At 49.3% G+C, this 20,973-nt stretch overlaps 1 protein-coding gene and 1 long non-coding RNA gene across 7 annotated transcripts in view; one reads left to right on the top strand and one right to left on the bottom strand.

The window, feature by feature from the left end:
- Nucleotides 1-724: 724 nt before the first annotated feature.
- ITSN2 (intersectin 2) overlaps nucleotides 725-20,973 on the bottom strand; it is a 138,857-nt gene continuing 118,608 nt past the window's right edge. For 5 of the 6 annotated variants that reach the window (XM_029938202.1, XM_029938203.1, XM_029938206.1 and 2 more), the window contains 11 exons: nucleotides 18,196-18,317; nucleotides 14,406-14,512; nucleotides 13,408-13,591; nucleotides 9,142-9,240; nucleotides 7,364-7,531; nucleotides 6,805-7,020; nucleotides 6,127-6,248; nucleotides 5,229-5,311; nucleotides 2,690-2,773; nucleotides 2,063-2,236; nucleotides 725-1,629 (listed from right to left, as the gene is read on the bottom strand). In XM_029938202.1, the coding sequence (XP_029794062.1) occupies nucleotides 1,472-1,629; nucleotides 2,063-2,236; nucleotides 2,690-2,773; nucleotides 5,229-5,311; nucleotides 6,127-6,248; nucleotides 6,805-7,020; nucleotides 7,364-7,531; nucleotides 9,142-9,240; nucleotides 13,408-13,591; nucleotides 14,406-14,512; nucleotides 18,196-18,317 (1,517 nt within the window). In that variant the 3' untranslated portion in view covers nucleotides 725-1,471. Of the gene's footprint in view, nucleotides 1,630-2,062; nucleotides 2,237-2,689; nucleotides 2,774-3,990; nucleotides 4,023-5,228; nucleotides 5,312-6,126; nucleotides 6,249-6,804; nucleotides 7,021-7,363; nucleotides 7,532-9,141; nucleotides 9,241-13,407; nucleotides 13,592-14,405; nucleotides 14,513-18,195; nucleotides 18,318-20,973 lie in introns of those variants that run through there. The other variant, XM_029938208.1, reaches the window with a different exon arrangement.
- On the top strand, nucleotides 1,396-3,252 carry LOC115290290. The gene is made up of 2 exons (XR_003908037.1): nucleotides 1,396-2,822; nucleotides 3,003-3,252. It is a non-coding gene; the product is annotated as an uncharacterized LOC115290290 (long non-coding RNA).

The following is a 20,973-nucleotide window of genomic DNA, read 5'->3' as shown; positions in this document are numbered from 1 at the left end:
ATTCTTAGTCCAGACCATCTGGTGCCAGGATTAATACCTGGAATGACAGATTTCCGAGTTCTGTTTTCCAGCCCTTCTCTGCCCAGTGGTTATGTTTAGACAGAACCAGGGGCTGCGGTGGAGAGACATTTGAATCTTTTCTGTTCTTCCAGCTCCCTGAGAATCAAGGCTCCTACAGCCTTCGTGGTTCCTTCTAAAAACAGATCTTTTTCCAGGTGTACTCATTAACTCAGGGATTTAGTGGGTAAGACCCGATTTTTACCAATGTTCAAAACAGATCTCACACTACAAAATCCAGAGCCCAAACCAGCAGCTCTGACAGGTGTGGATGTGGGTCTGACGGGACAGGGAGAAACAGGTGCTTCTGGAGCTGGAGGCCGAGGGCCTGCTGCAGACGTTTAAGGTCTGTGTCTTTCTCGACTCCAAAGTTACCTCTGAGGTTCCTGCTCACCCAGGTCGGCAGGAGGCCTCAAAGGGGTGTGGTCTTACACCCACAGAGCTCAGCAGTCTAGCCTTCAACGACGCCACGCCCCAGAAACCGTAGGTCAATTTACCAGAGTCATGGAGTGAGTGCTCCAGGGTCTCCTGGGCACCCTCCTCCCCATGCTGTCCTTGGTTTTGGCCACTGTCACAGAAAGGAAATTTGGTTTCATTACAAGCAACCCCTGAAGTTACCTTGCAAGAGCCTTTCAGGTGGAAAGTAAATCAGTCAAGCTTTGAAAAGTTACATTCATAAACTTATATTTTTATTCTTTCTGTACATATTGGCAATGATAAAGCTTAAAGATGCATGTCCTATGAAATATGCAAAAACAAGGAATTTACATAAATAATTTATACTTCAGAAAATTAAAGTTGAAAAATATTTTCCACATCATTAGAGTTCACAGTATTTAAAGTAAATCAAGCCTTCCCCCTTAGATTTCAAACTATATTGTCTCAGCCGAGATGATAAAATCTAATCAGGAATAAAATGATCAAGTTTCTGTTCTCATTCAGTGCACGAGTAGACCTACTTCGGTATCAGGCTGTTCCCACGCTGAGGCTGCAGCGTTTCTTCCTGATCCTTCTCCTCCTGAGTGGCTGTGACCCCGCAGAGGTCACACGGCGTGGAATGGTTACAGCGTCACCAAAACCACCCACACTGGACACATTCAACCAAGTGGTAATGTCTGCTGTTCCGATGCCTCATTTCCACATAATACTTTTTATAGCCCTGAAAATGGAAACCATGGCATCTAAACACAGCCAAACATGTTAACACTAATACAAGGCACTGTGCTGTGGGTTTGGTTTATTTCTAGGAAAGATCATGTTTGCATAGATTGCTAGCAATTTAGTGTGCAATAAAACAGAGGGCTGGGCCCGGCGCGCGTGGCCTGTGATGGATGAAGCTGTGTGATGCTCCTTTAGCCCCGGGGCAGTACCGTCAGGCTCTAGCCCCAGCCTTTTGGGCAGATCCCTGAGGCCCCTACAGGAGAGTTTTTTGCTCAAAAAGCTGCAGGTCAAAGCGGACCCAGACCTCCCCGGTGGGGACCTCGTGCAGCAGGAGTCGGCGGGTTGTGGGGCCTTTGCTTTCCTGTTCTGTGCGAATTTTTGCCACTGGAACTTCAGTGCGACCCAGGAAATCTGGAGAATAGACATGTGAGAGTCAAAGGAGGAGTGTCTGAAAACATTCGTAAGATTTTCAAATCCAGAACAGTTAACTTCTTTTGGTGAGTGGCTGTCTGATAACTGTGCATGGACGCACGTCCAGTGGGAGGTCCATGGGAGGGAAACTGCCTTCTTGGAATCCAAGTTCCTTCAGGCAGAGCGTGTCTCACCCATTGAGTAGGTTCTGGGAGCAGGGTTTCTGTTGTGTAAGTAGGGAGTGACGGGGGTCCATGACTGACACGCCAGGGACCATCCCTCCTCCTGGAAGACCCGTCCCACTTCCCACATGAGCTGCAGGTGCCCGTGGGCCCATGTCATTTTCCTTAGGTATCACAGGGAAAGCCAAGCACCCTGGATCTAGACCCTAAATTCTAGAGTATTCAGATTCCCTGGTCGAGTTATACTTTACCATCTGGTGAAAACTGGTCTCTGTCAAACATGGTGAGACACAGCACATCTTGGTAAAGGTCCTTGATAAAGAACTGGCAGTTAAAATTCCACTTGGGATTGAGTGTGTCCTGGAGGGTTCTGGTGGTATAGCTCTGGGAGCCCATGCTGATTTCACAGTATGGATTGCTCTTTCCTGGACAAAAACAAACCAAAGACACATGTGGCATGTGTACGTAAGATAAATGACGACAGGACCTTACTTGAGCAGAAGCAGGAGCCAAATGGATGCTTCTCTGTAAGCCACGACAGCAGGGGCACTGACTGAGGGCCCAGCCCAGACTGAGGGTCTCCATATCCCCAGTGCTGATAGCTTCATAAACTAGGGAGCACCTGTGTGGGCTCCAGCGCCCCAAATGCTCCCCGTGAGGCTGGACACGTGTCTGTGCAATTTCTACTCAGAAGCCCTGAGGAATGAGGCGCTGGTACTTATTAGCAAGACACAGTGAGGATACTATTGGTCCAATAACCATTTTAGTGGCACTGGAAACACTGATTTTTTAAACGTGTCCCATTATTCAATGTTCAGAAGAATCATCAGCAAAGAATAGGCCAGTTACCACATCTGTTGAATGAAAGAAGCATTTACCATTGGGTTTACAGGCTTTTAGTTCTGTAGCTTCGATGACGTGCACCATCAGACGCCCGATGCCTGAAGTCTTTTGAGAGCGAGCTACAAGAGAGGAAGACGAGTGACATCAGTTTCTTCTCTGAGAACGCAGGTAGTGCCTGGAGGACACTGTGGGGACAGTCTGTCCTAACCAATCCTGACACTCTCCAGTGTCACCGGCCCCTGCACTGGGCCTGGCAGACCAGCATCTGGCTGCTGTGTGCCTTTGCCCAGGCCGTGTCACCCGATGGAGTATCTGTCCACCATCTCTGCTTGTCTGCATCCCACCCAGGTCTGAAGATGCGCGTCCAATCCCACACGTCACTCCCCGCTCTCTACCCCGCCCTGCGCATCCATTAACTCAGCTTAGGAGCGCCCCACAGCCCGCTGGTTCTGAAATTCTGTGTCCTGTCCGTCCTCTGTCAGGAAAGGCGGCTGCAGGGCGTCTACTGCTTATTCAGCCTTGTATTAATAAACATCCCATTGGCTAGCAAATGGTAATATTAATAAAATAATACATTATATCCATTCAGCACTTAAAAGCAGCTAACATTTATTGGCTACTTACTTTGCGCTAGGCCCATGCTAGACCTCTACAAAAGTTTTATTATGTAAATTGTACACTTCTGCTCTCTGGTAGTGGCAAGGTAAAAAATTAACCAGCGGGTGCCGAAAGCCGATTTGCCATCCACCACCATTCCAATTACATGTAAACACTTCAGTTGGTAATGCAGCTTCAAGTAAGACCTTATTCTATTTGGGGATGTACTCAAAACCCTTTTCATATGGAGGAGAACGGGTCTGTGAACTCAGACTGGTAAATATGAAGTTGGTTAAGCAGGTGTTGCCCTCAGGGGTTTAAAAAGGCTGCTGGGTGAGCTAGTGATTTTTTAAAACTTAGGGCAACTAGAACTTAGGAGAATAGGATGAAGCCTCCCCCCATTGTTTGTGCCAACTCACCAGTGCGGCGCCTACACTTGGTTCCCCTTAAAGACAAATAAGTTCCCCTATGTATCTTTGAAGGCCTGGTTAAGACTAGCACGGGGCCTGGCACAGGGTAAGTAATCAATAAATGTCTAAAGAATTGAACACATAGAAAATGCATAACAATATGTATAGATATTGACGATAAGCAAAACTAACAAAAACTCTTGATTTTTATCTTTACCAATTAAGAGATTATTTGCTTTCTGAATCATTCAGTCGTTGATTTTTTAATAGCAAGCCTTTGAAGTACCATTAAAATAAGATTCAATCAGCAAAAGTCAATTGACACATACCTTTCAGGAGTCTATAACAAAATAAGGGAAACCTGAATAAAAAAACATAAAGAGCTGCAGCTCTAGCAGCCAGAACGGAAGAGGGAGGGCTGACTGGACAGGGAAGGCCTGGAGGGGGCATGGGAGGCGGGCTCGATCAGGCAGTGGCGCAGGCGAGGCAGAGGGAGGAAATGGGGCTGGGGAACAGGGGATTCTGGGTTTGGGCCCAGAGTCTGGGGAGAGGATTTATCCTTCATTTGGGAGGCAGTGGGGGGATGCTTCAGCAGGGCGAGTCAGCCCTGTAGAAAGAATACTCTGGGAACGAAGGGGATGGTCATGGGGGGCCTGAGTGGAGACTGGAGCGAGGGTCTGTGCCACCAGGAAAGGCCCAGGACGGGGAAGAGAATGGGGTGGGACTCGGCCTCTGACTAGAGAAGCAGGAGGGCGGAGGGCACACTTCCAGTCTGGGTGGCGAGGACAGTGCTGCCGTCCGCAGAACTGCTCAGGAGATGCCATGGTGTCAGGCCCGCCGGTGCCGGGAGAAGTCATGTGTCTGGAGTGTGGGCTCGGGGAAGCAGCCCAGCAGGACTGTCATGAAACGGATGGAGGAGAGGGACAGAGACACTTGGGCGAGGTCGAGCTCCAGGTACAAGGGGGAGGAGGAGCCTTGACTTCCTGCCATTGGGTGCAGGGGACAAAGTGACTCAAGCAGCGGGTCAGGTCACTGGTGTCTGAGGAAGCCCTCTGCACAGAATGAGAACGGCAAAAGGGGTGAAGGACTGGTGATAAGGAAGAGGGCCTGGAGGTCCAGGACCCGGCATCACGGGAGGGAGGACAGGTGGGCAGAGGAGGGCCGGGGCAGAGGCCGGGTGGGAGAGGTGGAGCAGAGCTGACGGGAAACAGGCCAAACAGGCCAGAGAAGTGAAGCTGGATGAAGCAAAATGGACCAAGCAGAAGTGGGCTTGGTTGTGCAAAGGACCCTATTCCTTCACTACAGACAGAAGGGAGGTGCCAGGGCTGGCCTGGGTGACCCCGTCTGTGTAGTGGGCAGGGGACTCGGGGAGGTCTCAAGGGCAGGAGAAGCCAAGCAGGTCTTGCTAGGTCCTGCCGTCTGATCCCACAGCAAACCACAGCTCTAGGCTGTCCCTGTGCAGCCCTGCCCTGCAGGAGTGGCAGCTTGCGTCCTGAGGGCTGGACCCGCCCCCTCCCCCCGGGACCCCTAGCGGCTCCTTCCAACCCTCCAGGGCACCACCAACTACCTTGATAAGCCTTCTCCCGTTTCTTCTTTTCCGTGTCGATGTACTGCTCAGATGCCGCCTTGATCTTCTGGACCCAGGCAGTCCTGGAGGAGAAGCAGAGCACAGCCATTGGGTGGCTTTCCCACGTACCTCCCGGGTTCAGCCAGGTGCCCCGGAGCTCTGACTTGTTCTTCACTCCATTGCGGACCTTGGCTTTGACAAGTTTCCCATCATAGATCTAGTATTAGTTCAACTGAAAGACTTGTTTGCTAACTGACTTTCAAGCTGAGAGTGTTTAGACAGTTACTCACTGCTTACAAGACACCAGGCACTTGCAAGGCGCAAGCACACGGAAATAGAAGATGCCACATCAGTGGTAATTCGACATGACAGAACGACATTCTACCATACAAAGAGCACCAAGAACCACGTGCGCAGAGGGGAGGAGCAGCCCCTGGTGTGCCATCACACAGGTGCTGAGCTTCCCCGTACAGGGCGCAGGGCTGGCCAGGCAAAGAGCAGGAGGAAGGCGCTCCATGCCAGGAGGCAGACGTTCTGGCTGGAGTGCAGGTCCTGTGTGGTGGAGGGATGGGACTGAGGCTGAGACACACAAAGAGGGTCTCAGAAACCAGGTGATGGAGCCTGGACTGCTGCACAAGGGATTTTAGGAAGCAAGGCATTGGATCTCCCAATTTGGAAGATCTTGAGAAGAGACTGGAAGCAGGGACACACACAGAGGTGGTTGCAGTAACCAGCATGTCTAAACCATGGCTGCCCAGTGGGACCAGGGTGGAGTGCATTGGTTAGGAGAGCCTGAAGATAGATACAGAATTAGCAGGACTGAGCACACACTAGAGGTGGGTTTGTGAAAAAGAGACGCATCAAGCCGCAAGGCAGGTCACACGTGGTCAGGACTGACCTCTCGTTGATGTTGTCTGTTCGGAGGGTGTAGACCCGGTCAATGTGAGAAATGTGGAAGACAGGCTCATCGCTGGAAGGGTCTGTGGGCAGTTTCACCAAGACTTCATTCAGGAAAATGGGCTGAAAGAGTTAGGGCCAAAACACAGACTGTGAAATGGGCCAGAACCCTCCATCTGCCTACATGTAGGGAGGGTTCTGTTGGTCCTGAAGAGCCTTGTTGAGAAGAAGGGTCTAGTTTCTCGAGTCTTTTACTTAGGGAAAAAGAGACTATGTCCATTTTGTGGAAGAAAACATCTCGGGCAGATGAGATGTTACTGAACTGGGGACAGGAGCTCTGAGTGTCTATGACTGCTCATGTGACAGGGTCTCTCCTCTGTGTATCTAAACTTGGCACTTTGCCTCGGTTTTACAGAGAGACCTGATGCTGAATGTGGACAGAGGCAGGGTCGTGTCACGTCTGCCAGGGAGGAAGCAGAATCCAAAGCTGGAATCCAGCTGTCAGCTGGCCACACTGGGGTGCTTCCCTGGGAAGTGACAAAGGAGGGGTGACCCATCTGGAGACAGGTGAAGAGTGTCCCATGAAGACAGGAAAGGCTCAGGCCAGGAAGGAGGTCCTCCAGGTGAAGAAAACACCTTGTTATGGCCCTGATGCCACCGCCAGGAATGTGACACTTACCGTTTTATACATTTTGAATTGGGCATTGGACTTAGAGCTGAAAAGCTTCTCAGAGCCTGAGGAAACGGCAAACTGCTTGACCATGTAGGTAAGAAGCAGAAAGTCATTGAAGAGAAATCCATGTAGTTCCTTGTTGCTCTTGGTCTTGTATAGTTTCCCACTGTGCAGAAGCTTCCGGGGCCCCAGGCAGTTGGTGAGGGAGTTGAAAATAAGTTGCTTAAAGAGAAATTGTCACTTTGTGAATCTCTGCACAAACCACCCCAGAGCCCCGTGAGAGGCTCGTGCCCGGGATCTGAGGGTGCACAGATTTGCCTTCAGAGTCCAAACTGACATGGGAAAGTGATTACTTCTACCCACGGAATACGGATTCTACGGGCTGAATTCAAAGATATCAAAGTTCTCATCCTAAGAAAGGACAGTGACAGCCCAAGAGGGGCAGGACAGTGAGTCCATGTGGGCTGGACTGAGGCATGTCCTGTCCACACTAGGGGAAGGCCTGAACCTGGTTCCCCACCCAGAGCCTGCCTAGTGGCACCCAGCTCAACACTGCAGGCCTCACCTCTGCAAGACCTTCACATTGAACGTGCGCCTGGATCCACTCCAGTCGGTCTGAATTTTCTTTTTCCCGAACTCCTTCATTAACTTGGGAACAAAGCTCCTCTGCCCGCTCCAGAGCCAGCTTTAGGGAGGTGTGGTCCACGTGATTCTCCAGGGTGTTCTCCAGAATCTGGAAAAGAGCAGGCCGCGTCACGTGGGAAGTGGGGTCTTCCACCCACAAGCCCTATTGCCTGCGGTACGTGCTGGGTGCTGCATGTGCAACAGTAAGACCATCGTTTGCCCTGAAGAAGCACGTAGCCCCAGAGTTCTTGGGGAGCGAGGTGACTCAGTTACAAGACGCTGTGCCAACTGCTACATGGATCAAGTGCCTTGAAACCTGTGGGTGTCCAGCGACTCTCTGGTTTGGTCTTGGTACACAGGTTACCACACATGGCCCCCCCCCCCCCCCCCCCCCCCCCAGTAATTTAAGCCATGGCCTTTAGGGTGAACTCGCCAGTGTAATCTGGCTGCAGCTTTCATAAGTGCAATGGCTTATGACATTTTGGGTCACTGATCTTTTTTACAACTCCGAAAAAAGCGGTGAGATCTCTGCTATGGGAAAAATACAATAAAGCGTCATCAGCTTGCAGGAAAACATACTCAGTTCATTCTAAAGTGACTTCAAACTAATGTGACAAATGTAAAAGAATAGAGACAGGCATACAACTGTGTGGTTTCATCAGCAGATGGCTTGTGTCTGGACTTGGGCCACCTGGGGCCACCACCCTTTGTTTACAATTCCAAAATGGGATAAAGCCCTGAAAGCCTAAAGCTTTTCTTCAATATTCATTTGGCGGCAAAACCCGACCTAAACTGAAGAGATGTATCCATTATTCATGGATTTCACTGTAGGAATATTACTGTGTTTGGCCATAGGTGACGCCCAGGGTTTGCTGGGGTGTCATGTAATATGCCGTTTTTGAATTACATTCTGAATTCTGAAAGCACATCTGCTTCAAAGTATTTCAGGTAAGGGACTGTGGGTTACTGTGTATTAATGGGGCAGGTTGGCATCATAACTGAAATGTAAGCTCTGTAACATAAGGTCCATAATGAGTCAACATGGCTTAGAGACCAATGGTCAAGGGATAATAAAAGTAACAGTCTTATATTATTTCTACTGATTTTCTTTGTAGATGATTAAAATTGTATCTGATAATTTGTGGAAAAATCTTTTGCAAGTACGCCTTCTCCTTCGAAGGCACGTCGGCTCAAGAGGCCCACATTGCTTATGCTAAAAGATGGATGGTATCTTGGGGCTGTTTAGTCAGCAAGCTGAAGCGGGGAAGGGCAAGGGGGTGACGATGAGCTCAGGGTAGGACACACTGAGCTGGGACTCCTGAGACGTCTGCGGAAAGGTGTGTAGCTGGTGGACGAATTTAGATCTCAGCGGGAAGACCGGAGCCTGAGGTTGTGCCAGTAGTGGACTCCGTCTGGGCTCACGACAGGCTCCACAGCTGCAGGCCCAGAGGGCACTTGCCCTGCCTGGAAAACCACATTCGTGACTCTGAGAGAGCCAGGGGACTTTCCTGGGGAGGGAGAGGACAGGCTATCTAAGTGACACTGGATGGCTTTTCCTTGCCTAATCCAGATTGTATGTACATGTTCGTGTCCATGTGTATATGGGTGCGCGTACACATGGTGCCTGGTCCATCAGACCATGTGGCAGGGCTGGCTCCCTGACTATGGCCTGGGGGACCTCCAGGGGCCCGGCTCCTCTGTCGCAGCCGGGGCACTCACACTTCTGATGAGCAGAGGGTAGCGGGTGATCCTCTGCATGGGCTTCAGCAGGAAGCTGGAAAGGGGCATTCCTTTGCATCGAGGGTCAGAGGCCAGCTTCTGCAAATAACAGAGAGGCTCATGAGGAAATCATGGCTTCAACGAGAAAGGAAACACCGACTACACTCCTGACTCTGACTGCCTTTTAGATTTCAAATTTCTTTTAGAAACTAAGGATTCAAAATGATACGCATCAGATTAACAGCAGAGTATGTCCCCTCATTGGGTGAACCCACTGGATGCTTTGCAGCTCTTTCTTTGTCACATGGATTTGGCAGCCTGTGCTGTCACTGCCTCCTTTGCTTCCAGAACCATTGATGGCTGTCTTCCCAGTCCACTCCTTCCCAGCCCTCACTTCTTTCTTCTCTTCTACTGTTGCCCAAAGCCCCCGGCAGCTGAATCTCAGATCACCGCCATCCGGACCCTCTCTAGAGCTCCACACTGGCCGAGTTACTCTCCTTCCTACAGGCACCTCAACACCTCAGTACACCCCAAAGTCCTCCTCTTCCTTCATGAAGCCTCTCTTCCACCTCCATGCCTGAGTTGGTAGGCCCATTCTGCACCACCCGCCTCCCCCACACATCTAGGAGTCACCTTCAACTCTCTTCTACAGCTTGTCATTTCCCCCACCTCTGCCTCCCTGCTATCCCTGCTTTATTGGAAACAACCACTGCCATTTACTGAGCACCTACGATGTGCCAGGTAATGAATGCATTAGCCTTTGCTAAGTCCCTTCTGCTCTTTCTTCACTTGGCTAATTCATACTCATTTCTGTAGACTCAGATTATCCCTCTTCGTGGCCAGGCCTCCTCCTTCCTTGATGCTTTCTCTCATGTTCAGTGACCTTTCTTGACCCCCACAAATCACCTCTGGTCACCTTCATCATGACACCACATCTGGACTGGGGAAGACAGGTGGAGGTGCCATGCTGGCAGCGTCTCCATGACCTTGCAGACTGTTATCCCCAGGACTTAAGGACCACATCTTATTTGCTTCTACCCTTATTATTAACACAGCACTTGAACAGAGTAGCTAGTATGCTTGGATGACCTTTTTGACGACCATTTTTAATGACTGAACAGCAAATTTACTATAATTTACCTATTCATTTCCCACTATGGGATATTAAAACCATCTCTTTTGTTTTTGGATATATCTCTATATGCTGCTATAGCAAGCATCCTCATGCTTTTCATTTCTGCATTTTCTGAGACTTTTTAAAAAGTAACATTTAGAATACAGCTTATTGCTAGATTTAGGGGAGCCAGCCAGTCTCTCCTAAAGACCCTATTTTTAATTCTATTATTTTCAACACAATGCCTTTCATTATGAAACTATAAACTTTTTATTTATTCTTACTATTGTTATAGTTGTGATGGTACTGAACCCTATGTACATTGTTATTATTACTATTTGGAAAATTTTAAAAAATTTACTTAGAAGGTAAGGGTCCAATTTATTTTTAAAGATTTTATTTTGGGGGCACCTGGGTGGCTCAGTCCATTAAGCAGCCAACTTCAGCTCAGGTCATGATCTCAGGGTCCCTTGGTTTGGGCCCACATCAGACTCTGTGCTGACAGCTTGGAGCCTGGAGTCTGCTTCAGATTCTGTGTCTCCCTCTCTCTGCCCCTCCCCGATTCATGTTCTCTCTCTCTCAAAAATAAACATTAAAAAAAAGTTTTTTAAAAAGATTTTGTTAAAAAAATAAAAAAAATAAAAGTAATCTCTACACCCAATGTGGGGCCTGAATCCACAACTCTGCTTAGGAGTTGCCTGTTCCACTGACTGAGCCAGCCAGTCTCCCCTAAAGATCCTATTTTTAATTCTATTATTTTATTTTATTCATTCATTTATTTTTATTTGAGAGGAGAGAGAGAGAGCGAGTGAGCGAGCGAGAGAGACTGCACAACTGCACGAGCAGGAGAGAGGGGCAGAGGGGGAGGGAGAATCCAAGGCAGAGCCTCCCTGATCCAGGGCTCGATCCCACGACCCTGTATCATGACCTGAGCTGAAACCAACAGTTGGAGGCTCAGCCAGCTGAGCCCCCAGGCGCCCTCTACCGTTATTTTACAACATTTGCACGCACTCACAATTCCACATTTATCTTCTTCTGACCAGTGTTTGTGTCTGTGATTTTGGTTCCCTTGTATGTTTCCTCTAGTTCATTTCTTTTTTAAATGTTTATTTTGGGAGAGAGAGAACACGTGTGTGTGAGAGGGGAAGGAAAAAAAAGAGGTAGAGAAAGAATCCCAAGCAGATTCCACGCTGTCAGTACAGAACTCCACGTGGGGCTCTATCTCATCAACTGTGAGATCATGACCTGAGCCGAAATCAAGAGTCAGATGCTTAACTGACTGCGCCACCTTCTTCTGAGCCCTGTGCCCCTCTTCTAGTTCATTTCAAAGCAACCCTGTGCCTCCCACCTTTATCACCAAAGTATCAGCCCTCAGGGCCTGAATTAAATTGAATCATGTTTGCATCCCTATGATCATCATAAGGAAGGTAGATAAAATTAGCATTTATTGAATGCTTATTATGTGGTCTCTGTGCTAAAAAGTACTTTAAATTTTTTAAAAATGTTTTAATTTATTTTTGAGAGAGACAGAGATCATGCACAAGTGAGGGAGGGGCAGAGAGAAAGGGGGACAGAAAATCCAAACAGGCTCTGTGATGACAGCAACGAGCCTGATTTGGGGCTCGAACTCACAAACTGTGAGATCATGACCTGGGCCGAAACCAAGAGTTTGGATGCTTAGTCAACTGAGCCAGCCAGGCGCCCCCTCATTTTTATAATTAAACACAAATACAAAAACAGGCCTTGGGGTCAGGAACACTTTTGTTTAAACAATGAATTAAGTAGGTTTCTGATTTTTTTTCTATGATGTGTAATAGCTTGTATAGAATGGAATTAACTATTCGTTTATGGTTAGAAAGAATTCACCATTAAGTCCATCAGGTGAACCGAGGTCCTCTTTTGGGGGTAAGTTACTCAGTTTTATCCTTGGCTCATAGTATCTTCAGATTTTCCATTCTTACTGAAGCAGTTTTCACATTATAACAGAAAACTACAAATTTTAATAACCTTTTGACATTTACTGGCATAAATCTTTGACTTATATGTTCTTTTACTTTAAGAAATATTTCCATGTCTGTTCCTTTTAATTGTGGTTTTCTGTTTCTCTGTTAGATTTACCAGAGTTATATTTTATTAGTTCTTCTCAATGTATCTGTTCTTAGATATATTGATACCATTTGTGCTTTTATCTTTATTACTTACTCCATTTTCCTGTTGGAACTTTTATCCTCTGCCTAAACACCTCATATTTTATGCTTAATCATGTTTCCATCATTTTTTGATAATAAAGACATTAAAATTAGGCATTCTCCCCGAAGGCACTGTGGCTGTGTAACAGATCCCAATATGCACTATTTCAGAAACCAAGAAAGAAGAAAACATGTAAAAAAGCAAGAAAACAGATTTTACTTTCATTTCCCTCGCTAGTGTCACACGTACAGTAACAGTTTGTGTGACTGAACGACGTCCCTGAGGTTCTCACGCTGACACGCCATGGTGACAAGGGTCACGCGAGGCTCGGGCTGGATCACTCACAGCGTCCGTTCCTTACCTGGCACCGCGTCCTGAGTGGCGGGCTAGCGTTGCTTCTCCTTACCCAGCGTTTGGTTTTAATTTACAACCACGGCATCGTGTCCTCTTCCCAGTGGCTGCTGGATGCTGTGAGGACCCCGCAGTGGCCCCGGAGCTCGGGGCGCGGGTCCCGCGTGTGTGGTTATGAGGCGTCCCGAGTCCCAGCGCTGCCCCGTCCTCGCCTCTCCTTCCGTCCCACTGTGTTCACCCACTTACACATGTCATCTCAGCTTGCTGCATTTTAGATATGTGAGCAGGCTATCTTATACCCTTTCTGGCATAAGATGGATATAAAATAAATACAATTTACAAAATTAATTAAGTGACATGCTGGAAAATTTTGGACTATAAAGTAGCAGATTTAAGTAAATAGGCTTAAAGAATACTCTACTAATAGAGGGGCAAATTCACGGCCCCAGTGGCAAGAAACACAGCTCAACATGGCCGGTAACACAAGCACTCAGAAGTCTCTGCGGTATCGGTGTTTCCTTGGAAACTGCCGGCGCCCTTCCCGGGTGGAGTCCTGACTGCGGCTGCGCTGGAGGCGGGCTGGCCTGCTCAGGACCCCACGGTGGAGTTACCTTTAAAAATTCCTTGAAATCCGTGTCCTCGTCGGTCTTCTGCTGTAACAGAGCTGCCCCATTAAGCTGACAGCTGCAGAACCGGATGTAAGCCTGCATGTGGGACAGCTCGGCTGCCAGGATGTCCCCCACCATCTGCACGGGCATCTTCTCCCCGCCGGTCTTCTTCCGCACCCGCAAGGCCCTGCGAACAACACACTCTCGCTGTACATGTCGGTGGCAAATAAAGGCTAAACACCACGGGGAGCTAATGGCAATGACCCCCAGTGGGTTACGAAAAACCTGGCATTGTGAGGGAAGAGTCAGGAGAAGGAGCCAGCGTGGGCCTCCGTTCTGCTGGCCGCGCCAACCTGGGCAAAAAGTCAGCAAAGAAGAGTAAGAAAACGAAGTCTGTACACTTGGGTGTTTCCAGGTCCTTGGACTTGTTTTGGACTCATCTTTGTTTCTTAGCAAAGTTCCTTTAGAAAAATTCTAGCTTGTTCTCAGCTGAACCAAGAAGAAAGGAATTTTCTACACTCTGTAGGGGAAAAAGGGAGCAGGAGCCCAGGTGTGGAGGTGGAGGTGAGCATTGTCCCCAGGAGGGCGGGGATGCAGTGACAACTGGGGCTGCTGACCCCCCGCTCCCCCACTAGGCGTCTGTCCTCACAGGCCTCAGGGACTTAGGAGAATGCCAGGCCGGCCAGTAACATCCAGGCCATGGGCCACGGCTTGCCGCCTACTCTAGCTGGTACAGTCAAGTATATTTTGAAATCATGTGTTAATATACTGCTTATTTTATGACTTAAAATCTGTGTTTAATCAAAGTATTTTCTTTGTTATGTTTCTCGACTTCAGAAATTATGTGTTTTACAGTTATAGAGCATCTCATAGAATGATACTAACATAAAATGCTTGAGGGAGCAGAAAATAGTTGAAAGTAACTTTGCTAAGCAGCCCTGCAGGGAGCTCTGTGCGGAAGGGTCAGTCTTGGGGGCTGGCAGGTGCTGCTCACAACTCACTTGAGTAGCTTTGTGTTCGACATGATGAGCTCTTTCCAGTTTACAAAGATCAAGGCCATTTCTCCTTCAGTGAGAAAGCCTGACTCCACCATCCGTTTCTGAAAAACCTAAATTCAAAACACGAAAGAAGTTAGCTTAGGTGTGCATTGACAGCCTGTTGTCAGAATCAAACAGTATCTTCATATAGTGAAACTAATACGGTCATGATGTTTCTAAATAAGCCTACTTAGTATTGCCTGAATTTTAAATTGCACAAAAATTTCCCGACTGTTTGCTATTTGGGTTCTTATTAGGGCTAATTCTTTTTTTTTTTTTCCTAAGTAGGCTCCATGGTGAAAGTGGGGCTTGAACTCACAACCCTGAGATCAAGAGCTGTGTCCTCCACTGACTGAGCCAGTCAGGTACCCTTTATGAGGATTAATTCTTTTTTATTTTATTTATTTTTTTATAGTTTATTGTCAAGTTGGTTTCCATATAACACCCGCTGCTCTTCCCCACAAGTGTCCTCCATGTCCATTACCCCCATCCCTCTCCCCCTCCCCCATCAGCCCTCAGTTTGTTTTCAGTATTCAAGAGTCTCTTATGATTTGCTTCCCTCCCTCTCACTCTTTTTCCCCCTTCCCCTTCCCATGGTCCTCTGTTAGGTTTCTCCTGTTAGACTTATAAGTAAAAACATATGGTATCTGTCCTCTGCCTGACCTATGTCACTTAGCATGACACCCTTGAGGTCCATCCACATTGCCATGAATGGCCAGATTTCATTCTTTCTCATTGCCATGTAGTACTCCATTGTATATATAAACCACATCTTCTTGATCCATTCGTCCATTGATGGACATTTAGGCTCTTTCCATGATCTGGCTATTGTTGAAAGTGCTGCCGTGAACATTGGGGTACATGTGCCCCTATGCATCAGCACTTCTGTATCCCTTGGGTAAATCCCTAGCAGTGCTACTGCTGGGTCATAGGGGAGTTCTACTGTTAATTTTTTGTGGAACCTCCACACTGTTTTCCACAGTGGCTGCACCAGTTTACATCCCCACCAATATTAGGGCTAATTCTAAGGACTGGGTCTAGTAGCCTCACCCAGGAAGAGGAGATTCTCACACCTATCTGCAAGAGAGACCAGGAAAGTTAAATAAAACCATGTGCATAAAGTATCTATAAGCTGTAAAAGCTGCAGAATTGAGGAAGCTGTCACATGAGTCACCTCAAGAGTTCTGGAAGCTGGGAGAAGTTCAGCAAAAGAAACAGGGACGACATATGACCCCCGAGACTGACCACCACACAGGCATGGATTTCAGAGGCCGGCCGACCGTAGGGGAAATGATCGTACCGCACGTCTGTACTTCGGCACGCGGAAGGGTTTACATATGTGTGTATGTGCACATGCACACACAGGCATGTGTGAGTGGGTTCTGAGTGACCTTCACAGACCATGTGGGTCAAGCTGAATCAGCTCTGATTATTCCCAGGGCAGTCTGGAGGAAATAAAGGCTGGGAGAATGATCTGTTCGAGGTCACAAACCTCAAACACAGAGGAGCCAGAACCAAAACGCTGGTCTTTTTGGTTAGAAATCCAGGTTTCCACTAAACAACTAGGATTCCTAGGAAATGACTTTCAAAGCCTTAAGGAAACTATAAAGTTACCTGAGACAATTCTCATGTGTGATCTTTCTAAGATACACACCACAGATCAGTCTATTAAAATCATCTATTAAAACAGTCTGGTGAGGAGACCCAGACTCTTCCTCGAGGTTCACCAGGCCTGTGCGAGCTGCCCCCGCCCGCCCCCCAGCTTGGGCCTCGAGCACGCGACACTCCAGGCCCCGCGACTACTTGCAGGGCCCTAATTCCCCGGCACAGGCCTCCCTCCTTCCGTGGCCTCTTCTGGGCACAGAAAACTCATGCTTGTCCTTCTGGCCTCGGCCAAAGCCTCCCTGGGAGGGTCTGTCCCCACTCTCCTTTCTGCTGTAGGGTGGTCACCCCTCTCCTGGCCCCCACCTCAGTGTTCTGTCTCTCCACATGACTGTGAACTCCTTGAGGGCTGAAACTCTCTTTTATCTCTCTTCTCCAGCACAGTGCCTTCTGCACCTGGTAGGTTTTTTTTTTAATTTTTTAGAAGTTTATTTACTTATTTTAAGAGAGAGAGACATTGTGAGTGGGGGAGAGGTAGAGACAGAGAGAGAATCGTAAGTAGGCTCTGCACCCTTTGTCCAGAGCCTGACGTGGGGCTTGAACTCATGAAACCATGAGATCATGATTTGAGCTGAAACCAAGAGTCAGACATTTAACTGACTGAGCCACCCAGGTGCTCCTGCACATAGCAGGTTTTGAATTAATGTTTATTTGCTGAGTTGAACACGGATTCAAAGAATTCAGATAACAGTGCTATGAACTGGACATCTCTAAACCGCTACAGTTCCAAAATCAGGCTGAAGATGTCAGGACCCTCCCGCGGAGCGAGCCCTGGAGAGGTGGCGGATCTGCTCTGAGAGGCTAAGATAAGCGAGATAAGCGGAGGAGGTCAGGGTCGGGCCCTCTGGGAACCTCCACGAGACCGTAACGAGAACGCCCAGCCTGGGAACCGTGCTTTCACCCTAAATCCCTGACTCTGACATCACCACCTGCCCCTCAGGCAAGGGAAGGGGGCCAGAGTGGGAATGAGCAAGGCCCAAGTGGTTAGGGGACTGGTCTCAGTGGGGCAAGCATGCGCCCGCCCCTCCGTGCTGGGGTCAGACAGGTGCTTCCACACCCATTCCGCCTCCCAGGTCTGGGATCTGACCCAGCAGGGCTGATGCTCGAAGGGGTTAGTAATAAAGGCGGGCTTTCCTTCTAGGCGGTCGTTCCTGCCCGGAGACGGGCAGGGGGCACACGCATGGGGCTGGCGGGAAGACCCGACGGCTGCACGGTGTGGGAGACACACGCCCCCGCGTCAGGAACTCAGAGCCTCGTCGGGGAGTTAGCAACTGAGAGATGTGTGCGCAGCGGCCACGTGAGCAGACCACGTGCCGGATCGGGTCCCCAGAGAACGAATCGGGGCGGGCCTTGCTGGGGCGCGGATGCCGAAGGATGCAGCCTCTGCTCCATGCAGCTAGGAGGTCACGGCCAGGCACGCGGCGCACCTGCCCGGCCTGTGTGGGGGCACGTGCTCTCTTGGGTGCTTGGTTTATTTAACTGGGCTTCTCGTGTGAGGGCCCTGCCACACCAGGTGGGAACTAAATGCCACGGAAACAAGAGTGGAAGAACACAGTCCTCCTTTGTGCACTCCAGTCATTTCCGAGCGCTACGCCCACAGCTGTCAGCGGCCTACAGGTTACGGCAACAGTATCAGCACGGACGGGAAGGACACGCACCTGGGAAATACTTTACCACGTGGTCCTATTGATACAAACGTTAGATGAACACTCCCCCCCCCTCCCGTTTCACGGTCGCTTTGTAAATATCAAAGTCCACGAACAGGTCAGGGGTCAGAGGCGCCCAGCACACAGGCAAAAATGTGAGGCGGATGAGGTTTGCTTTAGTGCCGTCCCACCGCTCTCCCCTGGTCTTCCCCTTCCGTGACGGGGCCTGTCGCACAGGCGGCGGAGGCGTCTCTTGTCCTCTGCACCCTGAATGGCCGGGTCCGGGGCAAGGAGTGAACCGGGGCTCTTCTGTCCCCCCCCCCCCCCATGGCCACAAAGCCTTCTGAGGGTGTGGGAGCTCCTGTCGCTACTCGTGAATTCGCACCTCAAAGGGGATGGCGGCCTCTGAGGCCGAGGCCCGCCACCCCCGCGGGCACAGCCCTCACCTCCACGACGAGCTGAAGGTCGTCCACGTACCGCTCTTCGGTCTGAATCAGCTCGTGGATATAGCCCTGCCTCTTCCGCTCAATCGGCTGCATGGTGTCCAGGCTCTGGAGATCGGCACACCCTACGGAAAGACAGGGCAGAGTTTCAAAACAGTAGTTGAGTCGTCTTTGTAGGAAACAGACATTTATTAGCAGATGCGCTGGGTTTACACGTGGCGCCTCGAAAACGCCACGCGCGGCTTTTCCACCCTGCGCAGCGCCGGCCTCACCATCTGCGCAGCCGCAGCAGCGAGTCAGCCGCCCGCAACGTCTCAGCGTGGTCCCGGCTTCCCTCCCAAAGGAATGACCGATTAAAGGCTCTTTAGAGATGGCCTCAGAGAGTTGAGAGCTGTCATGAACTTGAGAAGATCTATGCGGTTCTCATCATCTCAGGCCATTTTCAAAGATATTCAAAGACCCAGTGAACCAAATGCTTAAGACCAGTGTTCTCCAAACTGCAGGCTATGAACTATCAGTGAGTCCTTATATCGATTTAGTTTTTTTAAAGTGTGGGTCAGGCCTAATATTAAAACAAGCTCACAAATAAATATAAACTACCTTGTGCACAGCCCTTGTAAGTACTGAAAGTGAACACTTTTAGTTAAGTATGTATTTGGGGATGTAGAATATATTTCCTACTGTGAGCTACTATTAAAAAAATGTTTGAGAAACATTTCTGTAGATTTTTCAAAGTCAAGTGTTAAGGTTAGGAAGCCTGAAAGTCCCAGGAGCCAGTGGTTCCCAACGAGACCACTGGGTTAAGGCACCAGAACAAACAAGTGGGGGGGGGGGGGAACACCACAGCCCGAAGACCGCGAGGGAAGTCCCCGGCAGCCTCGCGTCAGGGGGAGCCGCGCTGTGTTCACTTTGGGTCAATTTACAGACACATGGGAGCTGAACTGAATGTCAAGCTGTGAAGCAACATAGTTCCAGAATCGTTTAGTGAGAAGCTGAGGGCTTGCTGTTTTGCACAGTGAGAGAGGAAGTACCTCGGGCGGCCCTCAGACAGAAAGAGAGAGCAGGTCGGTACCTAGCAAGCCACCACACGAGGGGACAGAAGGCCCTGCGAGGCCGCATGACCCTGAGGCAGCAGGTGCGAGGGGACCTTGCCCCAGCCCTCGGAGGTGGGGCGGAGCCGGCGCAGACGCAGAGGCACCGCACGCGCTGGGAACGCACGAAGCCATGGAGGCAGAGAATGCGAGTTGCAGACGGCGCATTTCAAGGGGGCTTCTCTTTCTGCTTACCTCTGAGTTCGTTCAAAAAATTTTTTTTAATGTTTACTTTTGAAAGAGACACACACAGAATGCAAGTGAGGGAAGGGCAGAGAGAGAGGGAGACAGAGGATCTGAAGCAGGCTCCAGGCTCTGAGCTGTTTGCACAGAGCCTGACTTGGGGCTCGAACCCACGAGCTGTTGAGATCATGACCTGAGCCGAAGTCGGGCGCTCAACCAACCGAGCCACCCAGGTGCTCCTCTGCTTACCTTTGAGTTTGCATGTGTCTTGTATAGATTTGGACTAAGAGTTCTCAGGAAGACAACTGGTCTATTTTCTGTGCCTGTTGCCAACAGCTTAAAAAAATTCTCACAGTAAAACAAAAATAGAATAAGGCAAGAAGACATCGTGGTGCCACTGTCATGTTCAAAACTATCTCTTCTGGCGACCGTATTTTGTTCTGTTCTGCGGGGAGCACTGCAGGGAGGCCCAGTGTTCTGACCCCAGAAGGCTAGTATAGACGCCTGTCTGACTAGGTTGTGTGTAGCACGGGGGCTGGAGGTGATGGCTGGGCACCTGGCGGAATGTCGCTCTCGTGACGCAAGCCACGGTCACCGGTCAGAGGAACGAGCTGATGGAAGCCATCAAAGCAGTTTCTAAGGTTCTCCCACCCTCACACCAGACACTAGGGATCTAGAAATTCCAGTCATGGACATTCTGCAACATTCACATTCGGTCTCTACTTTTCTATAAATCTACTCATGTTTGAATTATATATTTGGGAAATCATGGGTTTTATGTGCTGGTTATGTTCTTCTAATACTCACTAAAATAAATATATAACCTTTAGGAGAAGAAAGTCTCCTGAGGTCCTACTCTGCGCCATCACGTAGTGCGTCACAGGGATAGGTCTGTGGCGCTTCAGGAAGGACTGATGGACATTAAAACCCACAAGCCCTGGCCCATCCTGACCTTGGAATAATAGGAAAAGTCCAGGTATTTTATTGTTTCTACAGTGAGACGATGCGTGACATCAGCTCCCCCAGGAAGGATGCCAGGACAATCCCTATACTCCACCTCTAACTGACCCCTTTGCATTTCATTACAATTGTTCTCTTCAAGTTTTCAACTTGGCCCTGACCTCACTTTCAGATGTTCTTACCTCCAATGTCAGGCAAAAGAAAGAAAGGCACGGTGGCCCTTTTACTTCCTGTCCTTCAGCTCCCTGCTCGCTCCTCCCTGTACCTCCTTCCTGTGCAGGGGGTGAGGGAAGCCTGTTTCTCCCTGAAGCCGGCGTCCTTAACCAACCCTCTCCCTTTGCCCCTTGCCATCCTCCCCACACTGTCCAACATGGTAGCCATTAGCAACACGTAGCTATTGAGCCCTCGAACAGCCAAGGAACAATGTTTTAGTGGTCTCTAGTGCCATCTGCAGAACGAAGTCCTCGCTCAGCAGCACAGGGCTCCAGAGTTGCCATAGTCCACGCACAACCTACGTTTGCAGTCTCCCCTCTGAGCATGCGGCCAC

This window comes from Suricata suricatta, chromosome 4 (genome assembly GCF_006229205.1).
Source record: "Suricata suricatta isolate VVHF042 chromosome 4, meerkat_22Aug2017_6uvM2_HiC, whole genome shotgun sequence".
Taxonomy (NCBI): domain Eukaryota; kingdom Metazoa; phylum Chordata; class Mammalia; order Carnivora; family Herpestidae; genus Suricata; species Suricata suricatta.
The sequence above is the reverse complement of the archived record's forward strand: the minus strand, read 5'-3'. Positions and strand labels throughout refer to the sequence as shown.